Raw genomic sequence first — 16,463 nt, forward strand, 5'->3', positions numbered from 1 at the left:
TTCATTGATAGGTATCTATCTCCTTGTGCACTTACTTACGACCAACATTCCTCTATGTACCTAATAGATCGCATTTAGCAAAAAGGAACCAGCGCGATTACAGTGTTTTCAAAATTTGCAACTATTTTTTTTTTGAAAATACTCAAAATACGTACAGTACTGAGATTCACACAATTATTTTCCCTTAAAATTGACAATTCTTTGGTGGGAAGCAAAAACAATTTGTTGTTCTGGGAACTTTTTTTAGATATTTATGGAGAAGCAACATTTTTATTACAAATCGCGCTGGTTCCTCTTTGTTAAATGCGATCCAATGTCATCTTGAAAAATATTGATGACCGAACATCTCCCCCCCCCCCCCCCCCCCCGGGCAATCTTTTCCCGAGGCACAGATCAGCCCATTTGAATTTTGCCGCCTTCTCAAAAATCCATGCTCCAATTGGATAATAACACCGCTCCTGCCTCCCCGTCCCCTGCCTCCACACTTCATATTTAAGGTTATGTTTTCATTAAACGTGGTGTCGTGACTGCATGTGTTGCTATTTCACTTCACACCTAATTAAATTAGTGATAGTATTTATTCGCCGTCGAATTAATTATCGTCGAGTTTCACCTCACGTGAGCAAAGTGGACCTTGTACTCCTACTGCTATTCGCGGTTATCTCCTAGATGTTCAACAAACAGTTCAGCGCAAACTTCAGTGCTAAGTTTTCCTCTCTTTTTATGAACAGTACAGTCAGCGAATGATACAGATTAAGTACCTCAATTTTTCTGTCGTGTTGAGCATATTCAGACCATTCAACGGTGCAATTAAATGATTCAACAAGACATTACTCTTTATTCCATTTAGTTCTTGAGATTGTTACTTACAAATTGAATGATGGACCTTCTAACAAATGCTGTTATTCTGCCCAATTAAGAGAAGTACAATTTTTAAGCACAAATCCAGTGTCTGGTGAAATGGCTCCTCTCCGTTTTTGTAGAAACATTAACTTCCTGTGGGCTTCGACAGAAAGTAAAATTCACCGTGCTTTTAATAGAAGCATCACTACTTCCACAGTATCGAGTAAGAAATATGAGGAGGCACCCCCCAAAAATCCAGCTGAACGAAGTATATTTGCTCTGAAGAAAGGTTTGCAGCGCCTTAAAAAGCGACTAGATGACCCTAACAATGAGTATCCAGAATTAACCAAGGCTGAAAAGTTTCGATCCTTTCCCACTGCGACTGATGTTCTTGTCATCGGTGCTGGTGCAATGGGGAGCTCAGTTGCTTACTGGCTGAAAGAAGAGGCCGGTGATGCTTTAGACGTTCTTGTGATTGACAAAGACTTTTCGGTAATGGAAGATGTTTCAAGACTCTCGGAGGTATAACTTGCATTTGCTTTCATTTGGTGTTAACTATTTAACCATGCTTAATGCATTGAAACTAAGTAATGCACTAGCTCAGGTTTATATTGTTTCTTGACTATAGATTCAGAATGTCTGAGGGTTAACCAGCGGGATTTCAGGGTGTAGATCTTTAGGTTAATGTAAGTAAGGGCTAACTTTCTCTGACAAGAGCTTCACTATAAGTGACTCAGTTCCTGAACTATGAGGAATGCATGAGGACAGGGAAAGCAAGTGTTCAATACTATTTGCATCAGGAATTTACAAGGGTCTCAGGTTTAACCAGCGAGTATGCCAATCACACACTACCACAATGGGCAAATCAAAGGAAGAATCTTCTTTCCTATGAACCTAATTCTTCCAGTTGAACTCTGTGAAGCTGCAACCCCACAAAGTTTAAAAAAGATTTTGTTTTTTCCCAATTCTGAAAACAAGTTCAGGCCGATTGTCATGAATACATGTCAATAGCTTTGATTTTTAGTGCCAAATTCGAAGAGGCTGGTCTAGATTTGGGGTTCATTTACTTTCAATAGGTAAAATTTTGTATTTCCGCAGGATAAATTGCAGTTCTAACTGCAGAGTTACCCAAGCAAGATAAGAGAACCAGTTAAACAATTGTAGTCCCCTTTCGAAGGAGTGACTGTTTCTGAGATATTGAGCATGAAAGTTCAATAAGTTGTGCTCCATAAAGAAGTGGTGCTGCATTGCATGACTCAAGGTGACAGATCGAGAGATGAAAATTCGACTACTATGTTATCCCCCCTCACCCTCATCTTTTGCTACCTCGTGGTTTAGCTCCTCATCCAGAGATCATGATTCAACCACAAGTAGAGAAAAATGTTTTTTTCATCCTCTCTTTGCCCGCTCCTTTCCCTCACTCATCAATGAGTAAAAGGTAGGAGAAGAAGATAGGAATAAATGAATTACAAGAAAAAAAAGAGAAAACAGGCGCGTGCTTGGAAAGAAAGGTTTTACGACTTGCTGTGGTGCTACTTTGCATGAATTAGCAGCCAATTTACAATATCATTTTCATCCAAGAACACATCCACTTGCTCCTTGTAATGTTCATAGCTCATGATGAGTCGCTGAGTCACTTCATTTCAATACTAAATTAATTGGGTTAATTTCTCATTTTTATGACACGGTTCTCCGCTGGCCTTAAACATATCGACAGTGCAAGTGGGCAATCACATAACTCGGCTTGTGACGTTGCAGATTTCCTGTCATACTTTATTTTTTAAACGGAAATCTACTCAACGGCAATTCTTTAAAACTGCCATGATTTTTCCTCTCTGTTCAAAGAAAATTCTGCATAAACTTCAAGGAATGATGTCAATTTGTGCTCCTTTAAAGAATAACATAGAGGCGGAGATTTTCAGACACCGAAAACGAAATAGGTGATTGGGGACTTACGCTGTCGATATGTTCTGGTTCCAGTCATGCTCGCAAGAAAAAATTATTCATTAATATTTCACTTAAAAATTGACTAACTAACATAACAGAGGAGACATGCAAGAAGACCATTGAAATTTGATTCCTGCTGACACCCTGTATTGCTGGTTGTATGTTTCAATCACTTTTTTTTGTTTTCTCCTCTTTAAAAAATTTAATATTTTCTTGAAGTAAATTTCTCTCACTTTTTCAGCATCCTCCCAAAACCATCTGTTACATGTGAAGGAATATCTGAATGACAGAAAAAAGCATGTTTTGTGGGTCTCGTGGATGCCCCATACCATAGGTGTAGCTAGGGGGGTCTCTGGAAGGCCTTGGTATTCGTGGCCCCCCCCCCCCTAAAATGTTGTAATCATGTGTACTCACTCAATATCAGTACCGCGCTCCCCCCCCCCCCCCCCACTAGATTTTTCTAGCTAAGCCTTATGCCAAAGTAGTGCTATTTAAAGTGCATATTTTGGATAGCCTCACAGGATTATGCCTTATGCCTTCAAAGTGAAAATGAAGGAAAATTATCAATATTCCAAAGAAAATTACTTGAGGTACATGCTCTCTTAACAACATCTTCAAGAAGTCAGAATAGGGTTTTAAGGATTGATAGCAACAATACAACTCAAGTAACAGTTGACACATCACAATATACCTACTTATCACAGTATGTCACTTGACATTTTATGCATAAGCAGATAGAAAATACCTACAATTTTCTTGTTTTTATCAATCGTGCCTGCATATTTACAGGCTTGTGATAATCTCAATTTAGGTTTGAAAGACGCTTAAAGAATTGTAATAGCATGAATTTTACCAATTACAAAGCCTTTGTGCCGTTGGTTTAAATTTTACTACCTACCTAGTTTAATATCCTTCAAGTACACATGTTGCTAACTCATCATACACATTTTTAGCATCACAAATTGGAACTCCTGTAGACTAATAAACTTCCCCTTAAAAGTAAATATTGCATGAGTCATTATTGCTTCTGCCAATGGAAATTAGAGATGAAATGGATAAAAAATTAATTTTTGAAAAGCTTGGCGTACGCTAGTTTGAGAAACTTAATTTTGATCTGATGTTTTAGGAATCCTCTTTCTAGTCATCAGTCTTCAGGAATTTGCCTTGAGGGCTCCAACAGGGTTTCACCTGATGGGGAAGTATTCACGTTTTTCCGTCCTTCTTCTTTTTTACACAAGTTTACCCCTTGCTAATTTTTGTATGATTATTTCAGTATGCCAAAGCATCAACTGTTTTGTCCGTCGGTGGTGTAAGACAACAATTTTCTCTGCCAGAAAACATCAAAATGTCTTTGTTTGGGGCTGAGTTTCTTCAGAATATCGAGCACTACTTGTCTATTCCCAATGAATTTACTCCAAATATCCAGTTTCAGCCTGATGGTTACTTATTTCTTGCCACTGAAAAGAGTGCACATATCCTCGAACAAAATTCCAAGCTTCAATGGTATGTATCCGCTTCTAAAACTGTTAACTTATTAAATATTGTGGAATTATGGATACAATCATGATTTTCGAAGTTGAAATAGATATTCTCAAGAATCATCACTTCAATATGAGACCTTAGTATTGGATTTGTAATTAAGTTAAGCTAAATTTAAAATTTGGTTTTCAGAAAAAATTATTTGTTGTAGTACATCAGTAACATCTCTTTTTTTTCTTATAGCTTGAAATGGAAACTAACTTTAAGGCCAAACTTTCAGCAGTCACATTTTACCTTTTTCTAACCATCAACTAGAAACCTTTCCATTTCTTAATTTTTGCAAGCTTTTATGATTGATTATACAATCAAAGCGAGACACCTGTAACAAAAATAATGGCTTAAATAACTTGTTTGATGCATCTTGTAAATTAAATGGAAATTAATTTTAAAAAATTCCAAAATCATCAGAAATGTGTACCATAAGGAAAGGTTGTTTGAAGGTAAGGTGGTCAGTGTTAGTTCCTCATAAGGATCAAATGTCAGGTTGAATGGCATAGACCCAGACCACAGAGTTAGCAAGTGCTCTTTCTCCTAGATATCACTTGCCCATATGCTATCATGATCATTAAGCACTTCTTATGTTTGAGTCTTGAATTGTAGAAACATGCCCTTTATTTCAAAATCGTTGTAAATATTCTTTATTGCAGGGAATTAGGTGCCAAAAATGAACTTCTAACTCCAGCAAAGTTGAAAAAGAAGTTTCCTTGGATTAACACTGAAGGCATTTGCTTAGGTTGTCATGGATTGCGAAATGAAGGGTGGTAAGTTTTCCACGGTAGATGATTGAAGTCACTCCATCAATTTACTCTTTTAAATTTCAAGCTTTGGGTTTTAAATTTTCATCTCTAAAGATTTCATCCTTTAAATTCTGAGTGTTGATCAAAAAGACAGTGCTTTATAGAATCCAAGTACCTACTTTTATTTTCCTTAGTCCAGAATCCACGCAACCTACCCAGGTTATTGGGGGAAAAAATAATATCTAATGGACGACTGCATCTTTTCTTTCAACTGTACACTCTGTTCTGCAATTTTCCTCAAATTTTTCCCATTTATCATTATAAATATTTTGGCAAATAAATGTGCAATAAAAGTGCCTGGATGCCAGTAAAAGGAGAAGTCTCAAAATCTTAGCAACGCTGGCATAGATTTATCGATGGGCAAAGTGCAAAATCTTGTATCTCCATTGCGGTGTTTCAAAAATTTTGCTCCTTTTTTTTTTTTTTTTTTTTTTTTTTTTTTTTTTTTAAGAGGAACACGCCAACCCTGCAGCTTGAAATTTAAATAAAATATTCTGCTAATAGAGGACGAAAATTAAGGAAGTTTTCAGGATGTTATGTTATCTAGTTTTCAAAAGGAAAAAGAAAGTATGACAGGAGGTCAGCAATGTCACAAACAGAGGTACGTTGTTTCGCCCTTTGGCCATGAATATTCTGTTAGTTCGAAAAGATCCTTGTATGTTATTTCTAGGATAAGCCAAAAAATTTAATCTCTTTTGTGTAATGCAATCCAAATGTAATTTTGTTTTGAAGTATCAAAAATATTTGCTCAACATTTTACTTATGAAACTGCTTTACAGCACACTAAATTAAAATTCTCCTATCACCCTCTTTATCAAAGCAAACTCTTTCTTTTAGTTAGTCAAGTGGTCTAGTGAGTGCTTATTGTACTGTTATTAACCATGTAGGGGATTGGCTAAAAGTTTCTTACTTTTTAAAGGTAGGAATGATGCTGATGCATTTTGCTTATTCAAGCATTATCAAGGCGTAACAAAACTTAATCCACTCCGTAAGGAGTCGTCAAAAACTGGTATCAAAACATTTTAAAACTTGATAAAAACTTAACCTGATTTTTGTTTTTCTCTAATTAATTTGATTGCTCTCTGATAATTAATGATACTGGTGCGGCCTTAGATTTTCGTTTTCCAACTTCACTTTCATTCTGCATGAAAAATAGATCAAAACAGTTCGTCTTGCACAGAGATAACACTAACATATGTCTGCCTTTCAAAATATGATAATGGTTTCATGGAATGTATAACGCATTGTTGCGGGAAAGAATGTTTAATGTCAAATGAAAAATTTTCCCTTCTTTCACAGGTTCGACCCTTGGACTTTGCTTCAAGCATTCAAGTCAAAAGCTATGTATTACGGAGCAAAATTTTATGAGGGTGAAGTCATACACTTTCAATTTGATGAACAAGTCATAGCAGAATGTCATCACACTGGTGAACGACATCCAGCTCTGGAAAAAGCTTATGTAAGACCTCCTTATATTTACATGATATCCTAGATCTCGATCTCTTACAAACTTTGTATCGCCAGAGGGCATCAACATATTGGAACGCAGAGTATTTGGAAAAGTTTGATTATTTATTAAAGTATACAATTTTAAGAACTCTGACAATCTTGGAGGCAACTACGACCTCAAAAAAAAAATATGGTGCAGAAAACATTTGTAATGACTTCTAGAATTTCTGAAGTTAGTTTTTACCAAATGATGATTTTTTGGTTTTTTGTATAAAAACAAGGTAAAAAACTGTCTGCTGATGCATCAAATTTTTAAAAATTAAGTATAATAGCAAATGGCACATGTTATTTTTTTTACTGTGTTGCCCTTTTGAAGCATAAGTTATTTTCTCGGAGGGATTCAAAGACCTTTAATTTCTAGTTTACATAAATATATTAAAAAATCTGCATTCTTCAGATCTCTATTTTGATGGAATACTCAAAAATACGAGGGCGCAATTGAAAGTTTTTTGGCTAGTAAACACTGAAAAGTTTTGCTTCCACTGCCAAATCTGAAAAATCTAAAGGAAGATCAAGTCCTAGCAAGAAAGTATGATGTCTTTCAGGAAAGATAAGAACAAAGTACTTTTATTATAAGATCCAATGTTAGTCATTTTTGGTAGTAAAACATGTTTTTGTAAAATTAGCGTTTTTCAAGAAAATATTTGGAAGTTTGCTCCTCATTAGGACCTGTATTGGATAAGTATTCCGTTTAAAAAGCAATAGTGCAAATTGTGATCTAGTGTCAGAAAAGGGGAGCTTTATCTGGAACAATGTCTACCCTGATTTCTGCCATGGAGGCTATTTTGTTGAAAGTTAAGTCTTGTGATCTGGCAGTGTGTCCGCCCGCAACCCCCCCCCCCCTCCCTCTGCCTAAATGTCTCAGCATCTCTAGAATTAATCTCGAAGACTCACAAAGGCGCTTTCATCTGCGGTTGTAAGCTGACAACATCTTTCTCCCTTTTTAACTCTGCAAAAATATTTTGAACCTTCCAAAAATTCTCTCTTCTGTCAACTGTGTTTTTTTTTCTTAAATTTGTCTAGTGACAGAATATATTATAATTTTACCACGGGGAGAGTATCATTAAATAATTACCATCAAGCATCTCTCTGAGCTCTCCTCTATGATTTCAGTAAAATAGCCCAAAAAAGAGGGAGGCATTTCTCCAAACTTCATCTTTGTATGTGCTTTTTTATGTATTTTATAAGATAAGAATGGATCAAATGAAACAATTAATTTTGCTAGTTGCTCACAGCTTCTCAGACTCATAGGTTAGGCTGAATGTGTTCTTTAATTTAATACATACTGTTTAAATGTTGAAAAATACAGTTGTTTTTGGAAAACTTGGAAATAGAACCTCTGAATTCTTACCTGTAGTTAATTTTTACAGATCAAAATTGGCCCTGATGAAATCAAGGAAGTTCAGTTTGCTATATGCGTTATCTGTGCTGGTCCAGAATCAGGAAGACTTGCCAAGTTAGCAGGAGTTGGCAGTGGAGCAGGAGTGCGATCTATTGAATTACCCATAGTACCTAGGTAATTTTCTTTTGTCTCTCGCTCATTTTCTTTATGAGTCAGCTATGTAGTTATATTATAGTTCTGTCCTAGTGCAAAGAACCACAATGGCTTTTTCTCAAGAGCCTTCAATCGGGCTATTGAGGCTCTTTGTTTTGACACATATCCTCTTGAATTCAGGTAGTGAGTGCGGCAGGTTCTTGTTAGGAAACCCTAGTACAAATGCCTAATAAATTCATAGAGTACATAGAGTCGTAATGTAAATGGGAGAGCTGGCGCCATGTTCTGCTCAACGAATTCCGAGCTCGGTGTGCGCCGAGTTCGGGTCGCTTTTTCGATACATTTTCGATCCAAAATGGGGGTGTGGAATACGTGGTAATCCCTATCTCCTCTGTTGTTGTTGTTGTCATCGGATGGCCGGGTACCCGTGTATCGCAAACAATCGATTATGTATCGAAAAAGTGACCCGGCGTCACACAGGAGTCTCGGAATTCGGGACATGGAAAATGCTTAAAAGTGGCGCCAGCTCTCCCACTTACATTACGACTCTATGTACTCTATGAATAAATTATAATTACTCTGCCCATGTTCCTTAATAAATATACTGATTCTATTTTTTCAAATCCACGACCTCCACCCAATACAATTTTCTCATAACTTTTCCCATGATTTCTGCCAGAATTTCCTCTCAATGATTTATCAAGACTCTTTTGCACAGCATCTTTCCAAATTTAAAGGAAGGTCATCAGGAATGACCTTTGTGTCTGTACTTGTAATTCCTTTTAAAAGTTTAATCAAGTTACTTCTTTTGCATTTGCATCTGAACTTAATATTCACGCAATAAATCATACAAACACTAATAACAATTATCTTATTGATATTAGAATGATCTGTGAGTTATGTAATAGTGTTGAATCGGCAACTCTTTAATGAGTCTCACTTTTGATTATCATGTTATTTCTCATCCAAATTCAATTAATTTCTGCTCAAACATCTTCTCATCATTATTTGATCATGTGCAGAATGCACAAAGCATGCTCATAAATTGGTACCTTCTTTGGATTAAAAACCAACATTTAATTAGTCTGACAGTCATTGATATTAGCTGATCATTCTCTACTAAAGTTTTTCTAACTGTGTTTCCACTCAAGTAGAGGAGATCATTCATATATGGAGTGTCTTTTTCCTGTGAACGATCATGAGTTGGATGTGGATTCTTCATGATTCTGAACCTCAGTAACTGAAAATGAGCTCATCCTTCACCTAAAATACCCAACATTCCACCATTTTCATTGAGTCATTCTTGTCATTTGAGCATTGCAGTGCTTCAATCTCTCGACTCTACTAATTTTGATGCTTTAATAAGTTTTTTAAATTCATATTTCAGGAAACGATACGTTTTTACTTATCGCTGTCCGGATGGTCCCAGTTTGAATTGTCCTCTGACAGTTGACCCATCTGGGGTGTACTTCAGGTAAATACACATGTGCACAGCAGAATACTAACATTTTGTTAATCAGTGTCTAGGGTGACATTTGAATTTTCTTTTCTTTTCATATGTTATGATTTTAATGTGTGCTTTCTCCCACCGAAGGGGCAGAAAGCGGGGGGGGGGGGGGGGGGGGTTTCTAAACTGTATTCGCAAGTCCAACCACTCGATGATCTTTCTTTTTAAGGGAAGGCCTTATTATCGTCCTTGGAGTTGTTCAGCAACATAGGACATTGAAGAAGAATTGCACCTCAGTGCCATGTTTTGCAGCATGAGGAGGTGCTGAGCAAGAGTTCACACAATTATGGCTGCTTGATTGCTGAGTGCAAAATTGTAAATGCTTTTGTGACTGAGGTGCATACCATTGAACACATATGAGGACTTATACACAACAATAGGGGATGTCGAGTTTTCACTTTGTGAGAAAATCGTTTTTGAAGTTTTTGAAGCTTTGCACTTTGCTGCCCGTAGAACCGAGAGGATTCTTATAAAGATTTTCATGAAGAGCAACTCTTCTTGTAAAAAACACGCGTTTTTACGATTTATGGGAGTGAAAAATTGAAGGAGTAACAGCGATATGAAAAAAATATGACATCCGCTATTTTTACTGAAAACATTTTTCTATGCATGAAACAAAGTCTTCAGGAAGGGTGAGGCTGCTAAAATGATTGAATTGTACCAAAAATAAGTCAATGCTGAGTCATTTAATAAAATTGAGCAAAAAACTAAACCGTTTGTAACTGCTACAACAAAAATAAGGAAAAAATTATGTAATCAGTTAAAAAACCAAAAATTCTGGCGAGACGGTCCTGATACGTATCATTTGAGTGTCAGTTGCAGCCCATGGCCGGTGCGCGGGCAGTTATCACAAGTGCTCCACGGTGTCCTGCTGTGCCAGCTGGGGAGGACAGTGGATTCTCATATCCGCTGTTTTTACAAATAACATGGTTTTCACTTCATTTCTCGCCGAAAATTGTGCTGGAAGTCTGAAACTTTGCACAAGCATTTTTGAGAGCTCCAGAATTCGAAAAAAGCGTTTTCATTAGAAATGGCGGATGTCAGTGACTGCTATCATAACATATTAGTCCTCATATGTACAATGAACATGGCGTAAAGTCATGGTGTCTAAGACAGGAAAAACTGAGATCCATCAGGAAATGAAAAATTTTAGGGAAAAATCAGGGAATTTGGTTCAAAAACCAGCAATCTCTTTTTCTGACGCCGGGAGACCATTTTCAGGTTTATATTATTGCGCCTGAGCCACTAATATTGACCTCTTAAAACTTGAAATCGTCAGAATGATAGAGAAGCTTTCATTGGCCAGTTTATGCAAACATCAAAAACGCTGTTGGAGTTGGAAATTTCTAATGTGCTCAAAAGTATTGGCTGAAAGATGGAAAAAATCGATATTCATAGTTGGAACTCGAGAGAGTTTTATAGTTTCTCTCAAGGAAATTCTAGGGAAGGGAAGAAACTTTGGTTTCTCATTAAGGAAGGAGCTCTTGAAAATCAGGGAATGAGCATGGTAAAGAATTCTAGACACCTCAAACCCCCTCCCTCCTTCGTAGAGCGTCATGTATTTTAACGGGTATTATTTCATTTTAAAACTAATTTGAGTTTCATTTAATAATTCATCAGAGATTCATTTTCATACTGTGATATATCCTCTTCTTAAGTCTTTATCTTTACAAGTCTATTAGTATGAGAAGAATTTTCTTATCATAGGTTGATGTCCAAATCATCTGCGATTTTAATAATGATCGAGTTTATCTGCAAGCATTTTTGGAGGTTTGTAAAAGGGTATTTACTAGTCTTTTAGACGAGTAATTATAGATTACTGTAACCTCAGAGTTGTCTTTTGTAACATTATTGTGTATTTTTCTTCCTACGTGAGGATATTCCCTTGTCTCATAAACGTGAGGATATTCCCTTGTCTCATAAAACCACTCATGCGTCATCCCTACGGCTTCTCCTCCAACATTTTTGTCTCTTTTGGTTGCATTTTACCTCTCTTTTAATTTTAATGTATTACAAACACTTCATTCGTTTTATTGTTAGTTTTCATTTCTTTTCTTTTATACGGGCACTTTTAATGTTTTACTCCCCCTCCCCCCCCATTTTTCTTGCATTTTAATTTTCCATTACTTGTTTACAGACGAGAGGGCTTTGGAAACCTTTATTTAGCTGGCCTCTCACCTGAACCTCATGAAGAGCCTAATCCTGAAAATCTAGAGGTAGATTATGAGTGGTTTGACGAAAAAATTTGGCCACAAATAGCGAAGCGTGCTCCTTGCTTCGAAAACATCAAAGTAAGTGTCCTCTTGTAAGCTTACTTACATAAGATTCCTCTATTATTTTTGGTCTCAATGACTCTTGTGAATCTCAATATATCAGAGGGGCCTCTCTATTTGTTTTGCATTGATACAGAAACTAAATGTAACTGAGTACAAAGGGAGCACAAGTGAGAACTGAAAACAAAAACAAAAAGAAAACACAAGAAGGAAAACAGAAAAAACATTTCTGAGCTCAGTGCTCTTTTAGAGGATCACGCTCTAATTAGAAGGCGCTTGCATTTAAGGGCTCTAGCTTGCTGCATTTATCTTCATTCCCTCAGCTCTCTCCCTCAGTTTGCAGGAGTTCTTTTACGGCCTCTGTTTTGTTCGTGTAAGACTCTCCTACTTGGCACAACTGAAGGAGGTATGAAAGAGCTCTAGCTCCTTTCTTCCAGCTGTTATTGAAGATGACATCAAGTCATCATCCCCCGCAGTGATTGAGGCAGAAAGTATAAATGTTTCAAGACCCAACTGAACAGGAAAAAACTGAAACATTTGTTTTCTGCATCTCCAAGAAATTAGAGACCTAGCCAGGAGAGCGTGCAAGCATCTGCTGTTGCCTCAGAACAGTTTTTGGCCTCTGTTTAATTACCAGTTAGTTACAGCAACTAATGAGCAAACTGCAGTTGCTAGAAAGCTTTCCTGGCTGAGCATCCAACTTCATGCGCAAGCAAATGATTTTCAAGCTTTGAATTGGGAATCCAACCCTCTCCACTCTCTGATTTTGAGTTAAAAATTGTTGAAAAAATTGACTGTTCAATTCATTTCTCATAATCAGAGTCCTTATAAATTATGAAATTCCATTTTAATCACATGAAGTCTAATAACTGAACACTAGATACTGTGAATGAGAAAATTATAGTGATGAATAACATGACCTCTTTTTTTTTGTGGTGGTTGATGGATTTATTGAGTGGGTGTATTAAAACTCAGAAATAATGGTCTGTTGACATTTTTCTATCATTAAGAGAGAATCAGGAAGTTGCTGGTCAAATTTTGGTTTGACTGGTCTCTGCTGATTGGCTTCTACCCACTAAAAATTGAATAATTTTCTTTCAATTCAGAACTTTTTTCTTTCTTCCATTACTTTAGTTACTAAATGCATGGGCTGGTTACTATGAAACTAATCTTTTCGATGAAAATGGCTTTGTGGGGCTGGCACCATCCCATTCTAATTTATACATCGCAGCAGGTTTCAGTGGTCATGGTAAGATCCGGTTTTTCTTCCATAACGATATCCTGTTTCAATCTAAATATCAAGGCTTTCAGGGCTTTCTTCTCTTCACTATTAGTGGATTTGCAGAGGCTCTGATCAAGTGCTGTAAAACATCACATGCGCTTGTTTTGGAGTCAATGGGCCAGTTTTGCTGGTAACAGAATCGTGTTTTGGTGCTTGATTCTTGCAGATTAATTAAAAATAAGAAGATCTGTTCAAACAACAACTTTCTACATTGAATATTAAGCAAGATATCGTCCTTTAAAAAGTTGGTTTTTTTATGTCATCCAGCGCGGTAGGGTATAACATGGTATGTACTACTGCGGTGGATGACGTCATGAATTGAATTTTTTGAGGCACGATATCTCGGTTAATATTCAACCTAGAAAGTTACTATTTAGGCAGATCCTATTATTTTTAGCTAATCTACGAGAATCAAACATCAAAACACGATGCTGTTACTAGCGCAACTGGCCCATTTTCACCAGTAGCATTGCAAAATATCTTAAAAGAGCCATCAAGATCTGTTAATTGCATATTTTCTGGCCCAGTGTTGACAACGAAAGTATTAGTGTGCCACAGGTTTTAAAGGCAAAAGGACATGGAATACCAAAAAATTCAGCGCCGGCTAAATTTCAACATTTTTTTGCACGATGTCTCTTATCTCTTGAGTAAAACGATATTTTAAAATCAAACTATTACATGCCTAAACTATAACTTAGGAGATCTTTTTTTTTCTTTTTATAGAATGAGTGAAGAAAATAACAAAAAACTTCAATAGAGACTCTTGGTTAGTTTTCCTTTATAAAGTAAAACATTAAGTCGACATTTGCAACCTTGCAATCTGAGTGAGACATTTTTCGACTTTAGCTGTGTACATGTTGTCTTATGTTTTAAGCCACGTGTCCCAATTCGGATGAATTTTATCTAGCAAGGTTTTACAATGAACTTCACAGATTTACGGTGAATCCTAGTTTTTCAACGATTTCCCTGAATGGACCACCATTTAGTAATCCTAGCCGTCTTAATTTTCACAATTTAATTTCCTTAATAATTGGAGTATCTTCCTTAATTTGTACCTTTAGATGAGAGCAGAAGAGAAATTATGGCTACCTTTTACATTTGGGGAAAAGGAGTAAATGACACTCTTGAAATGGCAAGAAAAGGATCTACAGAGGTGAAAAATTACTCCTAAGTATTGTAAATCACTGTGCCAGCAGTGTAGCCACAAGAACCTCCTTCTTTGATATCTAAAATCAGGGAAAATGTAACTATGTTCCTTTGGATTGTAACTAAAGTTATTTTACATTAAGTAGTAACTTTCGCTGTTTCAGGTATTCAACAGTCTCCAGCTGTAGGACGAGCCATCATGGAACTTATTATGTACCATAAATTTATAAAAATCGATCTTGAAAGGTTGTCACCTGAAAGAATACTCCTTAACAAACCTATTTACGAGTCGAATATTGTTTAAATTTGGAAATGACCCTCTGCAGGCAGTCGCCTCTAATCATAAAGATTGACTTACAACTATGTGACTTTATTTCTGTAGATTCTGATGCTATTTCACTATCAAGTTAAGTACCTACTGACCTACTTTTTGGGAGATTTTAAGTAAGATTTTTTTGAAATTTTTCTTCCAATTCTCCTGTAAGCTGGGTGTCAGACACTCAAAAGACATTTCCACTGTGTTTTAAGCTGTGTGTTTAGCAAGAAATGCAGCCTTAATTTTTATTGGAGCCAATCTAACATAATTCTCCTTTGAGATAGGATTTTCTCATATTATCTTAGATACAATGCATGATTTTAGAAAATCTGAGCATGCAAATTACCTGTACTTCCAGAATAAGCATTTCTACCCTGAAGTAGGTACATATTTATTCTGAAAAAACAAATTTTACAGATGCCAAGGAGGAGGATGGGTATCGACACTGGCCATTTTAGTTAGGGTCAATCCTTTTCCTTAACTGGACCATTTTTTTGCTCATTGAGAGTCTATTTTTCACGGAATGCAATATGATTTGATCATTTCTGGTCTCTTTTCAGATCTAATACTGATCTAAACATGGGTCTGAAGGCCGATTTCAGCGATAATAATTTTTCAGGATTCAACTGCGAAATTAGCGTTTTGTGCTTAAATCTGCCTTCGAACCCATGTTTAGGCCAGTATTAGATCTATAGAGAGACCAGAAATGACCAAATCATGATGTACTCTGTACAACATAGACCTTCAAAGAGCAGAAAATCTTAGATTAAAGGAAGTTCAGGGTCGGCCCAAAAATTACTCATATCATTACTCTTCCTTCGCTAAATCTGTATTGAAGTACAGTAGACCTGGTTCAGCACAGCAGTATGCCAAGGAATTTTGAATTCTGCAGCTTTTTACAATATTTTTTATCGAGTTCAAAGAAGTTCTAAAGAAGTTGCTTAATATTTGAGTCTAGCCTCTTAATAAATGCAAGTTTTTGTTCATGATTGTTAGCTGTTGCAATTATTTCAATTATTTTAGTTTGTGTAGTAGTATGCGTATCATCGAAAAGAGAGGGGTAAGTCCTTTTAAGCTGTACTTCCATCATAAAAATATATCAACAGTGAAACCTCCAAACAAAGTAACTTGTTTGCTTTGCTTTAAAATCTCCGCTCTTTAATCTCTTTTTAAAGGAGAAGAAATCATCATCATTTCTTGAGATTTTCACAGTATTCTCTTAGCACAGCAAAGGAAAATTTGTAAAATTTACGTTGACTAAATTTCTGTTAAAAACATAAAGTACAACAGGGAATCTGCACTACCGCATACTGAGATACGTGGTTTGGAAGAGTCACTGTCATTATGCTAATGCTTATGGTATGGGTTAAAATCGATTTTAGGCTGAAGAGAGTGGGATCCCCTTAGAGCGTCTATCTTAACAGATGAATTAAATTTAATGAACCCTTCCAAAATTAGGCAGCATTGGATTCCACACAGGTATCACTGATGTTCAAATAAAGTATTTCAATTATATGTATTATGTTACTGATAACTTCACTTGTTGATCCATCCTCCTAACCAGAGGGACCAAAAAGAATGAAGTTAGCTATTTGAAACTACAAAACAAAAAATTAATGCTAGTTCTTTCAAAATCAAATTGGAGATGATGGAAAAACATGTCTGTACCTCAAAATGGAAACTAATAGAGGCAACCTTGAGTTGACCTTTAAAAATTACCATATCAGGTTGAGATCTTACAAGAATTTTTCTCTCTATGACTTTATACGTACGGACTAATAACTGTAGAGCTGATACTTAGTATTTTAC

At 36.2% G+C, this 16,463-nt stretch overlaps 1 protein-coding gene across 2 annotated transcripts; it reads left to right on the forward strand.

Annotated features, from left to right (window-relative positions):
• Positions 1-494: 494 nt before the first annotated feature.
• Positions 495-15,643, forward strand: LOC109031712 (FAD-dependent oxidoreductase domain-containing protein 1). Of its 2 annotated transcripts, none has more exons than XM_019043385.2 (9): positions 495-1,365; positions 4,064-4,293; positions 4,977-5,090; positions 6,426-6,585; positions 8,006-8,151; positions 9,518-9,604; positions 11,775-11,928; positions 13,045-13,159; positions 14,503-15,643. In XM_019043385.2, exons 1-9 carry the CDS (start codon positions 961-963, stop codon positions 14,640-14,642), a joined length of 1,551 nt encoding a protein of 516 aa, XP_018898930.2. In that variant the 5' UTR covers positions 495-960; the 3' UTR covers positions 14,643-15,643. The 2 variants fall into 2 exon arrangements, with proteins under 2 accessions (XP_018898930.2, XP_018898931.2); XM_019043386.2 differs by having other exon boundaries at positions 495-1,335.
• The last annotated feature ends 820 nt before the right edge of the window (positions 15,644-16,463 follow it).

Source organism: Bemisia tabaci, chromosome 4 (assembly GCF_918797505.1).
Source record: "Bemisia tabaci chromosome 4, PGI_BMITA_v3".
In the NCBI taxonomy this organism is placed as follows: Eukaryota; Metazoa; Arthropoda; class Insecta; order Hemiptera; family Aleyrodidae; genus Bemisia; species Bemisia tabaci.

Bases quoted from the DNA above. Each gene is read 5' to 3' on its own strand.
- LOC109031712 (XM_019043385.2), top strand. From the start codon at position 961: ATGGCTCCTCTCCGTTTTTGTAGAAACATTAACTTCCTGTGGGCTTCG. The intron at 1,366-4,063 runs GTATAACTTGCA...TGATTATTTCAG, and splicing joins ATGTTTCAAGACTCTCGGAG to TATGCCAAAGCATCAACTGT. The intron at 9,605-11,774 runs GTAAATACACAT...ACTTGTTTACAG, and splicing joins CCATCTGGGGTGTACTTCAG to ACGAGAGGGCTTTGGAAACC.